Source organism: Cricetulus griseus (genome assembly GCF_003668045.3).
Source record: "Cricetulus griseus strain 17A/GY chromosome 1 unlocalized genomic scaffold, alternate assembly CriGri-PICRH-1.0 chr1_0, whole genome shotgun sequence".
Taxonomy (NCBI): Eukaryota; Metazoa; Chordata; class Mammalia; order Rodentia; family Cricetidae; genus Cricetulus; species Cricetulus griseus.
The window spans coordinates 150289740-150311924 of record NW_023276806.1 but is presented as its reverse complement, the minus strand read 5'-3'; the positions used below and the strand labels follow the sequence as shown (position 1 = coordinate 150311924).

Here is a 22185-nt window from a genome sequence, read left to right as displayed (position 1 = left end):
ACCTTAATTTTTCAGACAGCATCTCACACTGAGCACATAGCTCACCAACTGTCTAGACTAGATGGCCAGTGGGTTTTGGGGGGCCACGAGTTTCCTGTCTGTGCCAGGGTTACAGATATGCATCACCACATCTAGTTTTTTACATGTGTGAGCCCTTGCATAGCAAATACTTTGCCAACTGAGCCCTCTCTTTATTATTTTTAAAGATTTATTTTTAGTTATGTTTGTACGTGGGGATGTGCCTACGAGTCCAAGTGTCCACAGAGGCTCTAGAATCCCTGGAGCTGAACACACACACACACACACACACACACACACACACACACACACACACACACACACTTCTGTCTCTATGTCTTCAGGGTCTTTACTGCACAGTTATACTTAAAACATGCTGATGGCATGTAAGATATGAACGAATGAAAATAACATTTTTTTTCTTTTTCTTTTTTTCAAGACAGGGTTTTACTGTATAAACAGTCCTGGCTGTCCTGGAATTCACTTTGTAGACCAGGTTGGCCTCAAACTCCACCTGCTTCTGCCTCCCAAGTGCTGGGATTAAAGGTGTGTGCCACCACCGCCTATCAAAAATAACAATGTTTTATTATGATATGGTGTGTGAGTGTGTACACAACCTCTATGAGTTCTTTCCTTCTATCATGTGGGTCCTAAGGTTCAAACTCAGGTGGTCAGGCTTGGCAGCAGGTCCTTTCCTGTGCTAACTTGCCTGCCTGAAAATAACTTTTTAAAAAAGCATTTCCTACCAAGTGTAGTGATGCATGCTTGTAATCTTAGCATTCAGGAGGCCAAAACAGGCTGCTCTTGAGTTTAAGGCCAAATTGGGTTATACAGTAAGACATCTTGAAAACCAAAGCAGCTATTTCAGGACTAAGGCATGGCTCAGTTGGTAGACTACAGAGCATACACAGACTGTGGGTTTGATAGCAGCACTGGAAAAAACAAATCTTGTTCCAGAAAGTTTTGTAAGGACAAACCTGATCATTTTCCCTTTATGTTATATAATCACTGGGTTTTTGCTCAAAATTCTGACTGAAAAACTACTAAAACTTACTGGAAATTGTCTGGCTAAAATAGAAGTTACACACAAACTACAATGCCTATAACAGCATGCACAAGACCTGTACAAAATCCCAGCTGTGGGAGGGAATTATCAACTCCCTCCTTGAGGAGCTACTGGCAACTGATGGCTGCTGGGAAAGGAGTCAGCTTTCTTCATGGGTGTGGCTCCACGTGGACTAAAAAGAACACAGGCTTTTGGAATAGCATATGTGAGGGAGAGGGATTGGTGGAGAGGGAATGGGGTGGACTGGATTAAAACACCATATGCATGTGTGAAATTACACTATCTGCATGTATGAAGTTGTCAACAAAAGACTCTCAAGGGAAACACACTGAACTGTAATAGGGTATTTGTTAGCTGGAACTATACAAGGCATCTTTTTCTTTTATATTTTTCTGAATAACACTGAACATTATTATTGTTTCCCCCTAAAATGAATCAGTTACGTCTAGTGTTCATTATAGGTCTATGTGCACTATGGGGAAGGAGCCTGTAATAGGTCTAACACACAGTTACCTAAATGGCTATGGTGGTTAATACTGTCAGTATGACAGGATCTGCAATCACCTAAGAGATAAATCTTTGGGCACACTTGTGGGCAGCATCTTTCCATATACAGGAGTCCCAACTCAATAAAAGGATACAGCAAGCTGAGGAGCAACATCTACCATTTGCTTTTCCACTGTAGATGTCATGTGACCAGCTGCCTTAAATTCTGGCCACCGTCACTTCCTGGTGATGTCAGATCTATCCTTGACTGTGAGCTAGAATAGTATCTTTCTTCCTCACATTGCTCTTGTGAAGATATTTTATCACAACAAAATGAGTAACTAATACAATGGTTGAGAATATGGTATAAGCTTCCACTTTTTGTTTTTACATTAATAAAATTATTTTGAGATGCGTATGTGTATATATGTGTAGTGTGTAGGTATATATGGGGTGTGTGTGTGTGTGACATGCACATACACCAGTGTGGAGGTCAGAGGACAACTTTCAGGATTCTCTCCATCACCCACTGGGCCCCAGGGACTGAACTCAGTTCATCAGGCACCTGGGAGAGGCAAGCTTCTGATTTTTAAACAAATCCACAGTTTCTTATGAGATCTCATTTACAAAATCAAACACCAAACCTGCCAGTTATATCATGTCCAGAATCCCACACCCTGCAGGGAAAATGAATTTGAGGCAGGCCAGACAATGTCAAATAAAGGAGGAGGTGGGGCAGGGATGTAGCTCAGCTGATAGAGTACCTGCCTAGCGTGCAGGAAGCCCAGGGTTTGATCCTCAACAGCTCATAAAAACTGGGCTCATGGCTGTGATCTCAGCACTCAGGAGGTAGAGGCAGGAGACTACACATAAAGCAGCCTGGGCTACATTAAGACTCTATCTCAATGCTGGGCATGGTAGTGTACACTTGTAATCCCAGCACTCAGGAGGCAGAGCAGGAAGATCTCTGTGAGTTCAAGGTCAGCCTGGTCTACAGAGTGAGTTCCAGGTCAGCCAGGGCTACACAGAGAAACCCTGTCTCGAAAAACCAAAACAAAAAATCAAACACCCCGCTCCCCCCAAACCAAAAAAAAAAAAAAAAAAAACTCTATCGCAAAGAAACAAAGGTTCTTGAGCTTTAAACACAGCAGTTATTAAACCATTACTTCTAATTCATATAAATTTCACCTGACCACATAAAAACAATTGCTTGTGAAGAATTACATTTTTTTATCAGTTTTCCAGATACCAAGCTAATTTCCCTAAATAATATTTTAAAAGCACACTGAAATGAAACAAAAGCACACACACTCTAGAAATGTCAACTAACCACATGTCTACTGTGAGTCTGACAGGCACAAGCACACTGACTGTTATCTGAGTGGGGTGACTCAACTGTGCAAGCACATCTCACCGAAGAGAAAGGCTCTTCTTACTCTCCCTACAGGGCTTCTCTGAACAACTCAAGTGTGAGTTCTTGCTACATAAGGGTATGTTATTGTCTGCCTAGCTGGGGTGGATCTATGCAGAAGATGTCACTCAAAGGCAAGTGCAAGGACTGGCCCAAGATATTCTGAGTTTTCTGTGTAACAGTAACCTGAGGGCAAGCTGGGGCAGAAAAATCAGGAAACAAGTACACTGAGCACAGCTGTCCTAGCCCTGAGGCCTGGCCAAAAGCAGCTGAGTGAGTCACAGGACCAGAGATCTATGGTATACCTCACATATCACTAAATTCATCTGGTTTTAGTAGGCCCAGTGCTTTGTTTTAAAAGTTAAAAGTCAACCACAGCCACATTTCCCTTCATAACTAGAAGGTCACTCACACCCATTGCCTTCATTTCATTCCTAGGCCCAAGGTGAACACTAACTCACATTTTACTGTAAACAGTGGTTCTCAACCTGTGGGTTGGCACCTGTTGGTCCCAATAACACTTTCATGGGGGGTCACATAAAACAATGGGAAAACACAGATATTTATATTTAGTAATAGTAGCAACATTAGTTGTGAAGTAGCAATGAAAATAATTTTATGGTTGAGGTCACCACAACATGAGAAATTGTAATAAGGGGTCACAGCTTTAAGAGGGTTGAGAACCACTGCTCTAAAAATAACACTTTTCCTGTCTGGCTCACAGTGTTTTTGAGGTCATACATAGGGCACATGTATTAGCATATTGTTCTTTTATTAATAATATTTTATTGTATGGGCACTACAAGTCAAGTTGCCATAAACAATTGTTTGCTTGTGGGGAACATATGCTTTCTTTGGGGAAACTAGCTAGGAATAGAAATTGGGGTTATACAGTAAATTCATGCTTGCCTTTTCCAAACTGCTATTTGCCATTTTACACTCACAGCTTCCAGGTTCTCTGTGTATTTGTTTTGTCTTTTTCACAGTGTTAGCATTTCTCCACTACTCAAGCAGATATACAGGAACCATCTTGCCTGGCGACTGGTCACTCTATGTGGGTGTGTGTCAAGCACTATCTCACACACTTCAATCTGCCTTTCTCTGAATAATAATACTGATGAACAGACAGTTTTTAATAGAAAAATTACACCAAAAATTAAAACTAAACCAGATTTAGTTTTAGGGAATAGATGGTAGTTATTTTACTGAAAAAATAAAATACATTATGATATAATTGGGTCTATAGCTAATTTCCTGAGCTATAATTTAAAAGTGTAAAAACAAAAAAAGTTATTTGCATTTCAGAGATGAATAATTTCCTAGTTATTAAAAAGAGAGCTGCCTGTATAGCTCAGAAGTAGAACACAACACAGACTGCCAATGAGCCTGAGCTTTCATAAGCCTTGTGAGGCTCTCACTGGACGGAAGGGCAGGTGCTGGGCATAAAGCAATGGAACTAAAAATCACCTAAGTCTTTCAAGGGACCTGGGTAGACACTGACAGAGAAATGTTTAATCTGTGCAGTCCAAATCCTAGAGATCTCCTCACAGCACACCAGTATCTATTCTAAAAGCTTTCTGTCTCCACCTGACAACTCCAGCACTGCCAATCCATCTAAACACAATGGCCCCAGGCCCTTCAGCTCTCAGGGATTCTCCCCTTGCATTCCACTCAACCAGAAAGGGGCTGCAGATACATATGTATATGAAGTTTATCGCTTTTCCCCTCTACACTTCATTTAGATGGGAAGCCCTATGTAGGTTGTATTTCTGTACATCTTTTAAATGTCTCACAGAAAGGGCACCAAAAGTGATGTAGGCTATACACATTTACATGTGTATAGCAATTTCATGATTAATTCTCCTATCCACGAAAAATGATCTTACTTTATAAATTTATGAAGCAAAAGTAGCCCATTTAACTTGCTATCATGATTAGCTTTTGGGATAACTCCAAACAAACGGGCTCAGCTTTGAGTGGACTCAGGAGCAGTGTGCACCATCATTGTTCACCAGGCAGGCATCTGGAGCCACCTATGCCATCCCTCTGCTTCCTGCCCACCATCATCGTGCTCCCATCCTCCACTTCCTGCCCGTCATCATAGTGCTCCCATCCCTCCGCTTCCTGCCCGTCATCATAGTGCTCCCATCCCTCCGCTTCCTGCCCGTCATCATAGTGCTCCCATCCCTCCGCTTCCTGCCCGTCATCATAGTGCTCCCATCCCTCCGCTTCCTGCCCGTCATCATAGTGCTCCCATCCCTCTGCTTCCTGCCCGTCATCATAGTGCTTCCATCCCTCTACAAAGATTCTGTCTTTCACACTTGTGTGGGCTGAGGAGGCAGCACAAGAGATCTGAAAGACTTTCAAATGGACATACCAATATTTATTTCAAATTATAGGAGACCCTCAAAGGAGCATTTCTGAAGTAAATTGTCATCACCGGCAACTATTTTTGGGTAAGTCATGTCCCAGCAATGAAATATTTACCCTATAAACACTACATATAATACCACACTTTCAGAGGAGGCCCCATGATGCACAAGAGAGACCAGAGCTGGAGTATGACCTTATGCAACTACTTATTAGCTAGCTGTGAGAGCTTGGCTAAGATGCCTAACCTTCCTAAGATGGTTTTCTCAAACATCAAGTGAGGAACCCACCATTAACCTCCCCAGGAGATTATTGTCAAGCCCAAGCCCCCCTATTTCTGGGTATAGGACTGGTAATAAAAATATGTGTTTTTCTTCTTCACAAAACTGATTCTAGGAAGACAGCATATATGCAACTTTCATAGGCAGGAACAAATAAAACAAATAAAAACCAGGAGATAGATTTATTTTTAATGCCAGCTTAGAACATGTACCTTAAAAAGCATTTCTGAAATGATGCTTTCTTTTGAATCAAGTTACTTAACCTCGTGTGAGTTTTGGTTGTAACCTTAGAAAACTCATATAATGACTCATTTCCAATATAGACTGACTTTTAAAAAATAGGTATGTGTTTTTAATTTATGTTTGTCTGTGTTACTGCTTGTCTTTATGTAATATAAGGTGTGTGCAGGTATCTAAAGAGGCCAGAAGAGGGTGTCAGATTCCTGAAGCTGGAGTTACTGGCAGTTGTAGTATGTGCTCTGGCAACCTGATTTGGGTCCTCTGCAAGAGCAGTAAGTGCTCTTAACCACCGAACTCTCTCTCCAGCCCATACTGACTTTTTTTTTTTTTTTAAGATTTTATTTATTTATTATGTATACAACATTCTGCTTCCATGTATATCTGCACGCCAGAAGAGGGCACCAGATCCCATAACGGGTGGTTGTGAGCCACCGTGTCGTTGCTGAGAATTGAACTCAGGACCTCTGGAAGAGCAGTCAGTGCTCTTAACCTCTGAGCCATAGCTCCAGCCCCCATACTGACTTTTGATACTACTGTCACATACATTAAAAATTAACTAAGAAACTAACCAGTAACACAGACAAGACTTTGTAGGGAAAAAATGTGAAAAAAAGGATGAGGCAGGTATATGATAAATTCTTCAGCTACTCTAGCATCTTTAACATGTTACCAATAGACAGAGGGATGTATATGTATGGCCTTGTTGGAGGAAGTGTGTCACTGTGGAGGTGGGCTTTGAGGTCTCATATATGCTCCAACATATCACCCAGTGTCTCAGTCTATTTCTTGTTGCCTGCATATCAACATATAACAACTACTTCTCTAGCAACTTGTCTGCCTACATGCTGCCATGTCCTGCCATGATGATAATGGACTGAACCTCTGAATTATAATTGAGCCTGCTTCAATTCGTGTTTTCCTTTGTAAGAGTTGCTGTAGTCATGATGTCTCTTCACAGCAATAGAAATCCTAAGATAACTTGTATGCATTGTATGCATATACACAATCAATTTATAATTTTAAAGAAAGCTTTTAAAAAAGTAATGCCTATTTCAATAAGGCTTACTCATTAACCTCTTTATATTAGCAAGTATATAAACTTCTCACTTACTTCCACCACCGCTACAGCTTGGGAGATTTTCTCCAGTAGTATAGCCCATGAGCCCTCCATTCCCATTAGGATTAGAAGGGACTGATGCAAGAAGACCTAAAGGGAAACATTTTCCTATTAAATTATGACTAAGACAAAATTCAATGACAGCTACACATCTGACAGAGACAAATAAAAAATAACCTGTGACTGACATACCTAGCCCTCTGTACCGGGAAAGCTGCTGATAAATCTGCTTCATTCTTTCAATATTCAAACGGCTTGCCTCAGCATGGTTTACCATTGGTTTAGGGTAATTTACTCCTATTAAACATTTGGCTACCTTCTGGATACCTTCTGGTGCATTCCAAGGATCGTAGATATATTTTGCAGGGAAGCCTCTTAGGACAGGCAAATAACGCCTTTTGGGAGAAGAGAATTTTTTAATGAACTGCACTATATGCACATTACAACAAATATTAACTATGAGCGACAAAAAGCAAATCAGTATCACTTAAATGATGTGTTTACTCTTTTCATCTCTGCTGCCCATCAAGAATACAGAATACCTTGAATTCAGAGATGAGCCTGCCTCTGTGCAGGGATTAAAAGTTGTCACTGTGTCCCCCAAAGACTAGGAAATACTCTTAAGTGTTATTTAAGAAGAAAAAGCTCTTCCTTGGAGTAGCTATTTCAAACCACACAAACATCACCTTTGCCGTACCTGATATAGTCTCCATTGGGATCTGTCCTCCTACCAAAACCAACAGGGCAGTAGCAGTGGAAAAACTGCTGGAAAAAGGAACTACAGGACAGCCACATCCAACTTCCAGCATTTATGCTCCAATCAGCGTCAAGCAGTAATTCTTCAAAGACCTTCAGAAGTAACAGTAACTGATTAATTTACACACACATAATTATTCAAAGCAGCATGTTTAAGGTCACTGTAGATCAAAAGTCAAAACAAGAATCTGAATAGAATTGTAAAATTAAACATTCCAAAATAAATGTTCTGTTCTAGTAAGCAATTTCAGGAAAAGAATATATTAGAAATACAGTTTTCTGGATAGAATTTACTTTCATAATTGTGGAACATTGAATAAGATTGGCCCCCACAGAGGTAAGTAGGTGTGTGTGTGTGTGTGTGTGTGTGTGTGTGTGTGTGTGTGTGTGTGTGTGTGTGTGTGTTGGTGGAACTGTTTGGGAAGGATTAGGAAGTATGGCCTTGTTGGAGACAGTGTGTCACTGGCAGTGGGCTTAAGGTTTCAAAAGCCATTTCCCATGTGTGCAATTTCTTTCCTTCTCTGCTTTGTACTTGTGGATCAGATGTAAGCTCTCAGCTACTGCTCCAGTTTCACACCTGCCTACCTGCTGCCTACCATGCTCCCGGTCATGATGGTTATAGATTCTACTACCCTCTGAGACCCCAATTAAGAGCTCTCTTTTATAAGTTCCTTGGTCATGGTGTTTTGTCATGACAATAGAAAAGTAACTAAGACAATAACCTTGAAAGCGCTATTGTAGGGAGAGTAAAAAATTACTCAGATCACTGACTTTTAAAGAAGTATAAGTTACTAGTAAATTAGATTTTGTTGTTGTTGTTGTTTTGTTTTGTTTTATGAGACAGGGTTTCTCTGTGTAACAGCTCTGGCTGTCCTGGACTACTCTTTGCAGACCAGGCTGGCCTCAAACTCAATGAGATCCTCTTGCCTCTGCTTCCTGAGCATTGGGATTAAAGGTGGGTACCATCACCATCAGGGAAAATAGCCAGGTGGTGGTAGCACACAACTTTAATCCCAGCACTTGGGCACAGAGGCAGGCAGATCTCTGTGAGTTCAAGGCTAGCCTGGTCTTCAGAATGAATTCTAAGACAGCCAGGGCTACATAGAGAAACCGTGTCTCAAAAAAAACTTTTCAGTTTTTAAGGAACAAACAACAACAGCAAAATCAAAACAAAACAACAACAACAAAAACCAAAAAGAAAGAAAGAAATCAGTAACATTACTAACTAAATCACAAAGGAAAGTCTAGAAGCATGGTATAAGACAAAGTGAGCTTGCCAATGCAGCATTGTAGTTTAAATTTTAAATTCTTTGATCCAAAAGAAAATATAACTAAATAATATATTAATAAACTTGTTAAATAGGTGCTAGGAGATATAGGAGATGAAAAAAAAAAACCCAACAATGAAACAACAAAAAAAAAAGGATTAGAAATAGTCCTTGAGAGGGTGAGATGGCTCACTGGGTAGTGCTTGCTGCCAAGCCTGATGACCTGAGTTCAATTCCCACAACCCACAAGGTGGAACGAACCAACTCTTACAAGTTGTCCTCTGACTTACACACACACACACACACACACACACACACACACACACACACACACACACACAAATGTTAATTTCAAAAGTCTTTTGTTTTTTATAAAGACACAGTCTTTGAATTGGCAGAATTCATGAGATAGCACCAGGTAAAACATAAATGAAAGTCTTCTGTATAACTATATGGTGATGTTAGAGAATGTAGTATGTTTCAATGTCTGTATGAAAGGCTTACTAAAATGGTAAAATGATTTACAGCTTAAACTTCATGTAGCAGGAACTCACTATTTCTAAGATCTCACAGGTGAATATGACAGAAACTCTCACCTATAAATACATCAACCCAATAAATTACTTTTCTTACTCTTAAAGATAAGCCTACCATGTAGTCCAGGCTGGCCTTGGGTTCCAGATCTTCTCATGTTTATCATGCTGCATGATATTACAGTCTTGCACCACCATACAAGGGCAGAGGTCAAGTGCTGAACAGTAATAGTTTTCTTAAAGGGAGGCTGGCTTAACCACAGAAATGACTTTTAGTTAAGCAATTTAACTAGCTCCTGTCTGACTTTAATACCTTGCTCTGGAAAACTGTGTCTACACTGTGGACATTATGTGCTTTATCCACTGAAAAGCCATAATACAAAACAGGCAAGTGCCTCCCACCCTCCTCCACACACACATCATCCTACCAACCTCTTCCCCATCTCACACTGCAGCCCGAGATGGCCTTCTCCTTCCTCAGCCTCCCAGGCTGCTCAGATTTCAGATGTGCACTGGCACATCTAGGTATAGAACACACTCCCAAATGTTTTTGAATAGCTATAGGTTCCTTCAAATGCTACATCAGTCAGAACACCTACCTTCATCCCTTCTTCCCAGCTGATCCACAGGTCACCACGTGTCAGGAAACATGCAACTGCATGTCTGGCTAAATGGTGAATCCAGCCCTCCTGACGAAGTTGTGTCATGATGGCATCAATCCATGGAAAGCCTGTCCGGCCTTCTGCCCATTTGGCCAGAGCCTCAGGATTCTTATCCCATGGGATCTGAACACAGATGGGGTTCCCTTCCATTTTATCAAAGCGTGGGTTGTTTGTTGCTGCTGTATAGAAAAATTCACGCCACAGAAGTTGACCATAAAGAGAGAGTGGAGGGGAACTATTTTTCTTTACCTGCAATTAAAAAGCATAAAGCATTATCAGAAAAAATTATTATTAATCAGAACAGTATTAAAAAAAACTGCTCTGACTTCAGATAATACCTTTTTGTAGAGATCTGTTAGTTTGAAATAAAATAGCCGACATGACAAACAACCAAATCGGAGATAAGGGCTGAGTCCAGTTGGGCTTGCAAGCAAGGAATTTGCATTCATTCGAGGTCTTTCAAAGTTCGCTACCCAGGCCTAGAAAAAACACAGACATAGTTACATTAACTTCTTCAATCATGTTAAGAGTGTTAGAATTATGCTAATGAGAGAGCCCAGCAATTTGTAAAAGTACCTGCCACCAAGCCTTAAGACATGAGCTCAAGCCCCCAGCCTTGCATGAAAGGAAAGAACCCCTGTGGCATGTGTGCAGTCCCCCCTCCCCCAGTTCAAAACTGAGAATTTGAAAAGATGCAGTCCTCAAGGAGTATGTTATTATCCCAACTACAAAGTTCTGACTTAGTAATTTTAGAAAGGGACTTAAAAGGTGAGTTTTCTTCCACTGAAGCCACCCATGTGCTCATGTGATACAAACAATCTTCAGATTCCCAGCATCAGGTGTGAAGCACCTTCAATGTGACTCTTTGAACATGGAGGGAAAAGTCAAATACAACTGTGCCCCTTGCCCACTGTTACCTTTCCTAAGATTTTCAGATGGTTAAACAATGATAGTTGGAAAACATTAAAAAGACAGTATAGATCATAACATTCTATTTTACCATTAGTGACTGCAGTAATTTCCCGATGTGTCTAACTTACAACCAAGCAAGCTTTATTAAAGGCAATGTGAGAGTGTAAGGGTAAGAGTTATCAGCAAAGGAGTTTATAAGGGGAGAGGATAAACATGATCAATGCATGTGAGTCTTGTACAATCAATCTGTGTTAACAGGAATAATAACAGAATAAATAAGTGAAACATGGCAAATACAGGACTTTGTATTACCATTGGTTTCTGCAGTCTGCTGGAGTCTTGGACAGTGGAGCATTACTAACTATAGGTATGATCCTGCTCTAGCTCCAGTTATGGTCAGCTGATATAGATGGGGAGCACAGAAGCAACACCATGACACTAGTCAAGAGGAAGAAAAATGGCATTTAAGTGACTGATGGTGACTGTTCTGACCACTTCTGTTAGTCTTTTTTCAGCTGTCCATGCTTTGATTTAAAGCCTCTGGGTAAGCCACCTGCATGTGCCTGATGCATTCCACACTAGACTGAAATCATTTTGGAAAGCTCATTTGGAAAGTGTGAGCAGTGTATATGATCTACATTGTACCTTTCTTTCCAAATGTCTTTCCAAACGTGTAAGTGCTTCAGTTTCTCCTCCTGGCCACACTGCAGAAGACAAGCCATCTGTATCAAAGCCTAAGAAAACAGAGAAGAAAATCATCATCATTATTGTACTATTATGAAACAAAAATAATTTTGTGCCTGACCACAGTAACTTGGGGAACAAATCTCTGAAGGAAAAAAAAAATGATGAGAGCAAGATAGAACTCTATAGGCCTACACAGGCCCATAAAGGACTACATAGGACTACACTGGCCTACACAGGACTACACAGGTTACACAGGACTGCCCAGGACTACACAGGACTACACAGGACTGCTGAGACCTGCCCAGGATTACACAGGTCTACATAGGCCTGCACTGCCCTCACCCAACATGAGACCCCTGAGACCACAATATGGCTCTTATCTTGAGGATGCACATCTTCACGTGACAGCAGGTCACATGTAATAGAATATATAAAGTATGAGAGTATGAGGGTTTCCTTTATTTTCCCCTTTACTTTTCGTCCAATAAAAATACATTAGAAGTGAAATTTTCTAAGTGATTTATTAACTCTTTAAAAATAGATTTTAAAATTATTTGAGCATTTCATACAACATATTTTGATCATACTCACTCCCCTTACCCATCCCCTTAAAGCTTCCCAGACCCACCCGTCCTGACTTCGTGTTCTTTTTTGTTTTTCTTAATAACCCATCAGGTCCACTTTGTGCTGCTCATATACTCTGGGTGGATTACTAACCCCTAAATACCATATTTATAAAGAGTTGTACCCACCTAGCTCTTCCAGGGAAGGGACTCCATATTTCTCATCATGGTCATCAGACAGAGGGGTCATGCACTTTCCTATCACATCTGAAGTGATGGTCTCTGCTGGCATCTCCAGTGGCTCCATTTTGCTGACGAGAGTCTGAAATCTTTTATAAGTTAGAGGTGGCTGTCCACCATTGAGTTCTATGATCCTATTACAAGAGTGAGTAAAATACAGTTAGTAAATGACAATGTGCTTCAACTGAAATGCTCAAAAAGGCTTAATATCAGAAAATTTATCAATTAAGACCTCTTAAATGTAGCTTCTGATATGACCAGAAAATGTGTTTAAAAGAGTTAATGAATTGAAAAATCATTCACTTGAATTCTTAGCTATTTACTATGTGTCAAATAATATAGTATGCAAACATCAAAACATTGATGTTAAATATTTAGGACTATGGGTAAAGACTAACAGTGGTTCAACTAGCCTATAAGCTGTGTATATAAAAACTGATATAAATGGACAGGTGAAAAATGAACTAGTTCAAGGGATCTCAGAGGCACCAATAAAACTAAACCAGGCTGATAATTATACCATAAAATAATCAGTAAAAATAAAATTTGCTGTGTGTTATCTGAGGGTTACATCATGATGTTACAGAAAACACACAGATAATAGTTATTCTGAAAAGCAAATGAGCACATTTGCAGTCTGTTACTCTTTTATGGCTAGAGTAGATAAAATCTACTTGTGTAGCGGAACTCCCAAGTACAACCCTCATCTGTGCCTTCTGTCTCCAGACATTCTCATTCTATGTATCTGCTCCCCTTATTTTTCCATCTTTGACTCCCTAGTTCCTTTATCAATTTTCGTTAAGACTATATTGCTGTTTTCTGTTGTGTGTGTGCCCTTGTTAAAGACTTCAGTACACGTTTTCTGTTATATGCAAGAGCAACCCCTATCTAAGCTTTTGTTTTCCATGGTTTCAGTTACTTGTGTTCACCTGTGCTGCAAAAATATTATGTCTAAATTCATATAACTTATTGTAGCATACTTTCTAACTGTTCAATACTATTGTTGAGTTCCTATTATAGTTTACAAATCAAGTTTTATCATGGTGTAATATTTAAACAGACAGCACAGTGTACACAGGGTTCTAAGTAATTGGTGGTTTTGGGCATCCACCAGGGCTTTGAAATGTCTTCCTCATGGATAAAGAGGAATTTCTATGCTAAGGATATATGCACCCCAAATTCAAAGTCCTTTAGATTTAAGTACATTATGTAGCTCTTGCCGCCCACTAGACACCGCAATGTAGTCATACTTCTAGGGAAAGGACAGCCAGCAGCACTTCCAAAGGTCTACAGTAAGACTAGACACTGTTTTAAAATAATTAATTACACTTCTTCACTCCAGCTATTGGCTTACAATTACAGGTTAAATTCAGCTTTATCATTTACAGATGGTTAAATAAATTAGCCAAGATCATATAACTGATAAAATTGCTAATCAAGTATTTCTTCATCCCAAACATTATATATTTTTCTTTATACCTTGTATATTTCTTCTCAACTACGTTTACAGAAAGAAACCATCAGGAAATCTAGTCTCCTGCTGTAAGTAAAGTTTGTTTTGGTTTACACATAATGAATTTTGATGAATGCAATGATGTTACAATGGCACTATCAAGTGTCTCTTAATTATCTAGTAGCCAACTGGAACTCATGGAAAACATTTTTATACATAACATATAAGTATGATAACCTTGAGTATATATTCACAATCAACCCAATAAAAACTAATTTTACAATATAGCTGAGTTTCCCACTTAGAAGCAACTTCTCTTATCCTATTTTGCCTCCTTATAATCACTCATTCAAGTTAAGAGAACTGGTACACTTCTTATTACCAAAAGGGCTTAGCACTTCTAGGTTAATAACAGGGTAAGACATTTGCCTGAATCAAATCATGATTTTTTCCCATCCACTTGCAAATAGAAGTAAATTTAGTTATGTTACTTATAGAATTAAGTTTTGTTTAAAAGGTAAAATCATTTAAAGGCCCATAAATTGTGATCTTTTCATATTTATAAAGACAATTTCATACAGAAGTCACTGTAAACTTACACAGTTTATGAACTTCCTAAACTCTTAGCACATGTTACTTCTAGTCTAAGCTCAATTTGGCCACAGAATCTTTGCCGGCCAAAGCATCCCAGGGACTGGCTAGTGTTTCGATAAACACACTGGCAGACAGGCATGATAACATGTTCAGATGACTCTAGCTGGGCAGTTATATTACTTCAGTTTTCATCTCAACTAAAGAAAAGGACAAACTATTATACACATAACAATCACATAAAATATATCAAAGTCAATTATAGTGATGTGTCAAACAAGGTATAAATTTAATAATACTGACATCTCAGAAAGGCAATAGTGGTTGAGTTAATAGTTGAATAAAAATGTATAAATAGCATTTCTTAGTTTAAAACAGAAATGCTAAATATTTTTATCTTATGCATTATGTCTACAATTTTGGTATTATTACTGAGTGAAAAAAAAATCAATGTAGCTAAGTAAAATGCCAAGGGCTTGGTATATACCCACTTAATTCTTCTACAATTCTGATTCTATTATTTCCATTTAAAACTTTACTCAAATATGTACTTAATATCACCCAAAAGTGTAGTTAAAAATGTCTAAGATGGTAAGCTAAGTGTCATCATGTATTTTCTTGTAATAAAGGCACAGACTTACTTGTCCAGGTCGTACAGTGTATGTGAAATGCGCACAATGACTTCCACTCCAGCCTCAGTGGCCAGTTTCTTGATAGCTGCATCTCGTTCCTTCCCAAAAGGCTCAGAGTCATACTCAATGGAAAGCTTAGTGATGTTCCATTCCTAAAAACAAGATGAAAAAGGGGATAACAATATATTACAATTTTATAATTATGTTCTTCTTATAACAATAAGGGAAAAGCTCAAAATCAACATCAAACAATTATACATAAACCAAATTTCAAATATGCAGGTGGAAAGCATACAATCTGTCAATGTGAAAATATGCAAATCACAAATATATGCCAACTAGATTAATGGCACTGTGTCAGGCATGAGCCAATCTAGCAACATACTTAAATGATTCTTTATACTGAAGTGCTTAGGGAGCATTCTTTTCAATTATTCACATTATCTTATTTAATTCTGAATGAAAACCACCTCCATTTGACATTTTGCAGACTTTTTTTTTTTTTTTAGGGACAAGCTCGGGTTCACAGAGACAGAACACATGAGTTTATGCCTGCTGATTCTAAAAAAAAAAAAAAAAAAAAAAAACCTTTGATAGCTGATATGGTATGAACTGTTTTGTTTAGAATGACTGATTTCTGACTATTAAAAATGTCAGTGAACTGGATGCTGGCAGTGCACAACTTTAATCCCAGCCCTTGGTAGGAGAAGGCAAGTAGATTTCCAAGTTCTAGGCCAGCCTGGTCTATAAAGTGAGTTCCAGAACAGCTACTCAGAGAAACCCTGTCTTGAAAAAAACAAAACAAAAACAAACAAAAAGTTGACAGCAGTTAACTTGGAACCAGCAATAAAAACAGGAACTATGATTGTTATTTATCAGTAACTTACATCTCTTTATAGTTACTATAAATAAGGAAACTATGACGTAAGAGAATTAAATGACTTCTCAGGATGGTAGTTAACTTTTGTTGAATTCTAAAATCTGTTCTGATTTACTTCAAAACGAAAAAAATCTCATAATTCTACTATTATTTAACTGACTGAATGATACCACATTGTGATAGACCAAAAGGGTCAGCAATGGTACACTGTACATTATACATTTTGCAGTCAATTAGCTTTTATAAAAATTTTAATTTGTTAGTGTGTGTTTGCACTCATGTATGCGAGTGCCATGGAAGCCAGAAGAAGGTGTCAGACCCTTGGGAGCTAGAGTTATAGACCATCGTGAGCTGTCTGGTGTGGGTACTGGGATGTGAACTCAAGTCTTCTAGAAGAGCAGCAAGCTCTGTGGACAGCTGAGCCATATCTCTAGCCCGGTACATACATTTGAAGCATATTTAGGCATTTATCCTATTTTCCTAGAAATTAATCCTTGAGAAAAAAAATGATGGATTAAACATAAGCACATTTAGAGCTTAGATAGCTGGGCACATTTTCAGTTGTTTTGATTTATATTCCTATCAGCAGTACCATAGAGTGATTGTCAGCTGTATATAATAGTTATCTTTTAAAGATGTCTTTGAAACTACTAGGAGAAAAATAAAGCATTTAACAGTTTTTCCTTTCTTGAAGGCCTAGAATGTAACAACAGTTAATAGCTGTTTACCTTCAAGCAGAACTGAGGAGAGAAAATAATTACTTATTTTGCTGTCTTGTTCATATTTGCTAGTACAAATGCTAGTTTTGTAATTTAAGAATAAAATGTGAATGAGAGTAGAAAACATAGTGTATACATATGTATGTTTCATGTTAAGGTGTACAGACTAGTAGGAAAAACCACAAGACTAAAAGCTGAGATTGGCCTGGTGAAGACTGTTCACTTTGTAGACACACCGCTCCACAGGCTTGCATCATGTGATAGTGAGCAGAAAGCACGGGCATCGTGAGCCCTAAGCAGCATGGTTTCCACGTATGCACTTGTGTGCACTGTAGCCGATGTCCTCTTGATTTTGTTGTAACTGTGGCTTCTTGTCATTTAATGACAGCAACCTTCTATTGGGTAAGTAATGAAGACCTATTGCCTAATGAGTATCTTGCAGTTAGTTTTATATAGTTTTGCGAAGTAATATTTCAGGTGTTAAGTGTTTGATGTGAGATAATTCTGCTTTTTGAGTTCAGGAACATAGGTCAGAGAGCTAAAGGTAAAAAGATCAGCAGCATTATTAGAAAAGCTTAATTTGAGAAAGTATCACGAGGCTTAAGGACAAATTAGCTTGCTGACAGCTCACTACTGAACTAGACAGCAGTACTTAACATTCCCTACATTGTCAATCACAAGGAGATCCTCCCTAATATTATGGGCTGTCACTCTCAGACAGTATATAGAAGAGGATAAACACATGTGGAAGAGAAAAGGAACTATCTGAACCACACTCACCCAGTTCTTTCCTCTAAACTCATCAATATGTCACTCATTTCTTCTCTGGGAATGAATTAATGATCATCTCTCTATAAGAAAAACTGAAAGGCCAGGGAGAAGAACATTTCCTGAACATTAAATGTATTAATTCACACATCAACTCCTTCTCTGAAATATCCTTGCAAAGAACCACCAGCAATGGCTACTGAAAAGGCCTAATGTCACAGCAGCTAGAAAAGGAGAAATGCTTACTGTGCCCAGCTCACGTCACAGTGCAGGGCACACAGGGGTCAGAGAGCAGGCACAATAGCTGTTGCCTTGTTATCACTCATCTTCAGTCCTTTACAGTTTCCTTTCCTCTACTTCATGATTAGATTAATTTATTCCTTTTCTATCTTTAAGGTGAAAAGTTAGTTCTTTGTCTCCTTCCTTTCTATAATAATATTGAAAACTATGAACTCCCCTGAGTACTGCTAGGGGGCTATACATACTTGGCATTCTCTTGCTATTTATTGAAATTTAATTCTGTTGAAGTCAGACAGTGGAATTTGTGAGACTTCAACTGTTTGCACTTTTCTGTTAACTATTTTTATGAGTAACTGTGCTCCATTTTGGTGAATGTTTTCTGTGCATCAGAAATACATGTCTATTCTGTAAATCCTGAATCTCCTGTTTTACAAATACCAGTTACATCAAACTGACTGATGACATCATGAATAAATCCAAAGGAGTTCTTTGAAATTGGCACTTTAATACAGACTTTTTATGTAGCAGACTTTTTATGTAGCAGAATAAAGGCTGTGTGTGTGTATGTGTGTGTGTGTGTGTGTGTGTGTGTGTGTGTGTGTATTCACGTACCTATATCACATTAATTAATAAATGTACTTTAGTGTGTATTGAGACAGTGCATGCACATGAACATGCATTAACGCCCATGGAGGTCAGAGGACAGCTGCAGGAGTCACTTTTCTCCTTTCACCATGTGGGTCCAGAGACCAAACTCAAATTGTCAGATCTGGTGACAAGTGCTTTTCCCTGCTAAGCCATCTCACTGACTCTGTGTAAGGTAGCTTGATACAATAAGATGCTACTCTACCCAAAAGCAAAATTATAAAAATATGTATTGGAATTTATTTTTATTTTATGTGTATGAGTAATTTGCATGCATGTATGAAGTTCTTCACAATGCATGCAGTGTCCTCAGAGACCAGAAGAGGGCACTGAATTGCCCTGGAACATTATGAGCTGTTATGTGGGTACTAGAAACAAAGTCCAGGTCCTCTGCAAAAGCAGTATCTTAATCACTGAGCCCTCTCGCCAGTCCCAGTGCAGAAAATTCAACATAATAAAAAAAGTTGCTGGCCTGTGAGAAGTTTGTTTAAAAGCAAAATAAGAACCTTGGTATTTGTAATAAGAAAAAATCTTAGAAGACATTTTCCTTAACCAAATAGATTTAGAGATGCACCCATTTCCATACACTGCCATTTTTATGAGCTGTGGATGAAGTATTACCATTATTTCCAGTCTGCTTTCTTGTCAAAACTCTTCCACATACCTAGGTTAAATGAGAATTCCACAGTAGTAAACAATTTCTTCTAGTTAAGACTGTTACATTAGGTAAGTATTAAATGTTTCTTTCATACTAGCCAAAAAGGAAAAGTTAGGTAAAATTGATTTGTTTCCTGGCACTGAAGACCTTCTAATGCAGAAAAAAAGCAATGTCTCTTTTGTATTAGAAATACTTCTATTTTTGCTGGGCATGGTGGCAGAAACCTTTAATCCCAGCACCAGGGAGGCAGAAGCAGATGGATCTCTGAGTTAAAGGACAGCCTGTTCTACAGAAGAGTTCCAGGACAGTCAGGGTTACATAGAGAAACCCCTTCTTGAAAATCCAGAAAAAAAAAAACATTTTAAAAAATACGATGTAACAAACAGCTGTAACATAAGCAGATACATAGCTAGGAAGCATATGTGTAGTAAGTAGGAAGGGAAGAATATAAAAGGACTGCCAGGAAAATCAGTTTGTCTGAGAAGATTAGATGAGCTAACTGTATGGTCTTGGGCAATTCATTAATTTCTCTTAGACCAACACCAAGATTTCCATTTGAGAAGTTTTCACTGGATTAAGACCAGGAGATCAGTAAGAGTCTTTCAAATCAGATCAAAACAAAACAAACGCCCCCCATACTATAATTTTATATTACTGGTAAAATGTCAATGTTGTACTCTTTTGGCCCAGGAAGTCCTTGTCTTAGTTACTTTTGCTACTGCTGTAATAAGATAATCTAATGTAAGCAACTTAAGGAAGAAAGGAGACATTTACTGGGGCTTACAGTCCCTTGAAAGAGGTTGATCACTTCACATCCACAATCAGGATGCAGAGAGTGATAAACCATGCTGCTTTTCAGCTCCCCTTCTCCATTCACAGTCCAGGAGCTCAGCCAAGGAATGGTGCCACCCATAGTGTATGGGTCTTGACACCTCAGTTAACATAGCCCAGACAATCCCCTCAAAGTCATGGTCGGAGGCTCATCTCCCAGGTGATTCTAAATATCACGTTGACAATGGAGATTAGTCATCACTGTCCTCTTAAAAATAAAAAAAAAACAAAAACTCACAAAAGATCATAAATGTGGACAGGGAAGTTTACTTGGGAATAAATGTATTAGCAAGAGGCGTAAGGGAAGAATAAACTGAACATTCAGTAGAAAACCAGCAAAAGAAATTATAATACACCTATATGTGTTGATACTATTGAGCCATATAAAAGACTCAGGAAATAATGAAATGTCCCAACATATGAATAAGGCATGAACAGAAGATTTTGACTGTTAAAGCAGAGAACAATTAACACAAACACATGGATGTTTAAACACACACAAATTCTTGTTCATACAAAGGATATTTCAATTTACATACATTAGAAATGCAAATTGCTGCTGCTTTGGGGGGAAACTGTCTGAGGTCAAAGAAGGAACTTCTCATTTTAAGCTTTTCAAATGTTTTATTTTACTATTAGCATTGTCACTAAAGAAAAGTCACAAGTTTTGTTTGTTTGTTTTGTTTTTTAACTTAAAAATACCATTTTCTCTGGGCAGCACAGTAGAACTGATCCTCTTGACAGGGGTGCTGGTAAGCCAGCCTCAAGAACCTGAGCATGGGAGAGCTGGCCCCACCCCTCATCTGCTATGCAGCAGCATGCTTCCTGCATCTTGGCAGGTGGTAGAGCTTGCCTCTTGCTGTATGCTATATTAGTGAGTTAGCCGGGGCAGTGCTGGAGAACTCCCCCTGGTGGTGAGGATGAGGGAGGACTGGAGGGCAGACTAATCCAGTTACCACCCAGGCCCAGAACCAGGGCTATGAATTGGGGCACCCCAACATTTACCCCATCTGTGAATGGCTGGAGCATGTGAAGGGGCCGCTCCTGCACATCCAAAGCTACAGGATCTCCATGACACATGGTAACAATGGGATATTAAAGAGGAGTCCCAGTGAGGGCCTAGTATTGATAGTGTAGCAGAAACCAGAGGACCTGAACCAGACCAATGACTCTTTGCAATGAACACTTCAAGTAAAGATGTATAGAGGGTGTACTGTGTGACTCACTGTGTCACACTCCAACTTCCACAATGAGATTTTTATTTTATTTTGAGGAGAGGTTGCAAGGGCAGAGGGGGGATACAAATGGATGGGGAGATGAATGGAATCAGGATGCAGGATGTTAAATCCACAAAGATTCAGTAAAAACTTAAAAAAAAAAAAAAAAGCAACACTACTTCCCCATGCTTTTGGTAAAAAGGCCTTATTTACCAAATATTTTCTTTTCTCTGGCAAAGACTACTATCTATGCAGATATTTTCCAAATTACCTTGAAAAGCCTGGGAAACACATCAGCTGGCTGTCCACGAATTACAAACAGACGAGAATTTAATTTTCGTAGATTGGAATCAAGATCCTCAAGACACTGAAGCAAAAATCTAGAGAGAAAATATTATAAATCTTAAAATATGTATTTAAAAGATATAAAATATTGTGACACTACATTATTCTACAAGTGAAAAATGCCAACTTATCATCCTATTTACTGGTAACTAGGTATTTTCAGAAATCATGCTTACAAGAGTTTTTAATTATATAACAATCTCCAATATTTTAAGTAAGTCCTGAATTAAATCACTAATTTCACTAATAATCTAGTAAAAAATTAACTTGTAATCATAAAAATTATGTAAATAAATATCAAAGCAATTAAATGAGCTACTTTCATTGTTCAAACATGATAAAATGAAAAATTTCTCATGGAAAGCCCACTTTGAAAAATCTAGAATATCTTTTGCTGGGAAAAATGGAAACGTTCTATTTGGTAACTCTGGACATCTGAATAATTTAAGAATCTGGGGTGTGGTGTGGTGCTACACACCAGTAAACAGAGCATTTGAGAGATGACTGTACAGCCACAATTATGTAGGAAGTTTGGGGTCAGTCAGGGATACATGAGACCCTGACACAGAAAACAAAACAAAACAACAAAAAGCAAA

General features: G+C 38.6%; 1 protein-coding gene across 1 annotated transcript in view; it reads right to left on the bottom strand.

Annotated features, from left to right (window-relative positions):
* Cry1 (cryptochrome circadian regulator 1) overlaps window positions 1-22185 on the bottom strand; it is a 54045-nt gene that overhangs the window by 2265 nt on the left and 29595 nt on the right. Inside the window, exons 2-10 of the mRNA XM_027392492.2 lie at window positions 21516-21624; window positions 15296-15438; window positions 12560-12744; window positions 11766-11854; window positions 10547-10687; window positions 10146-10457; window positions 7687-7838; window positions 7182-7384; window positions 6984-7079 (exon numbers count right to left, since the gene is read on the bottom strand). Of these exons, the coding sequence (XP_027248293.1) occupies window positions 6984-7079; window positions 7182-7384; window positions 7687-7838; window positions 10146-10457; window positions 10547-10687; window positions 11766-11854; window positions 12560-12744; window positions 15296-15438; window positions 21516-21624 (1430 nt within the window). The remainder of the gene's footprint in view (window positions 1-6983; window positions 7080-7181; window positions 7385-7686; window positions 7839-10145; window positions 10458-10546; window positions 10688-11765; window positions 11855-12559; window positions 12745-15295; window positions 15439-21515; window positions 21625-22185) is intronic.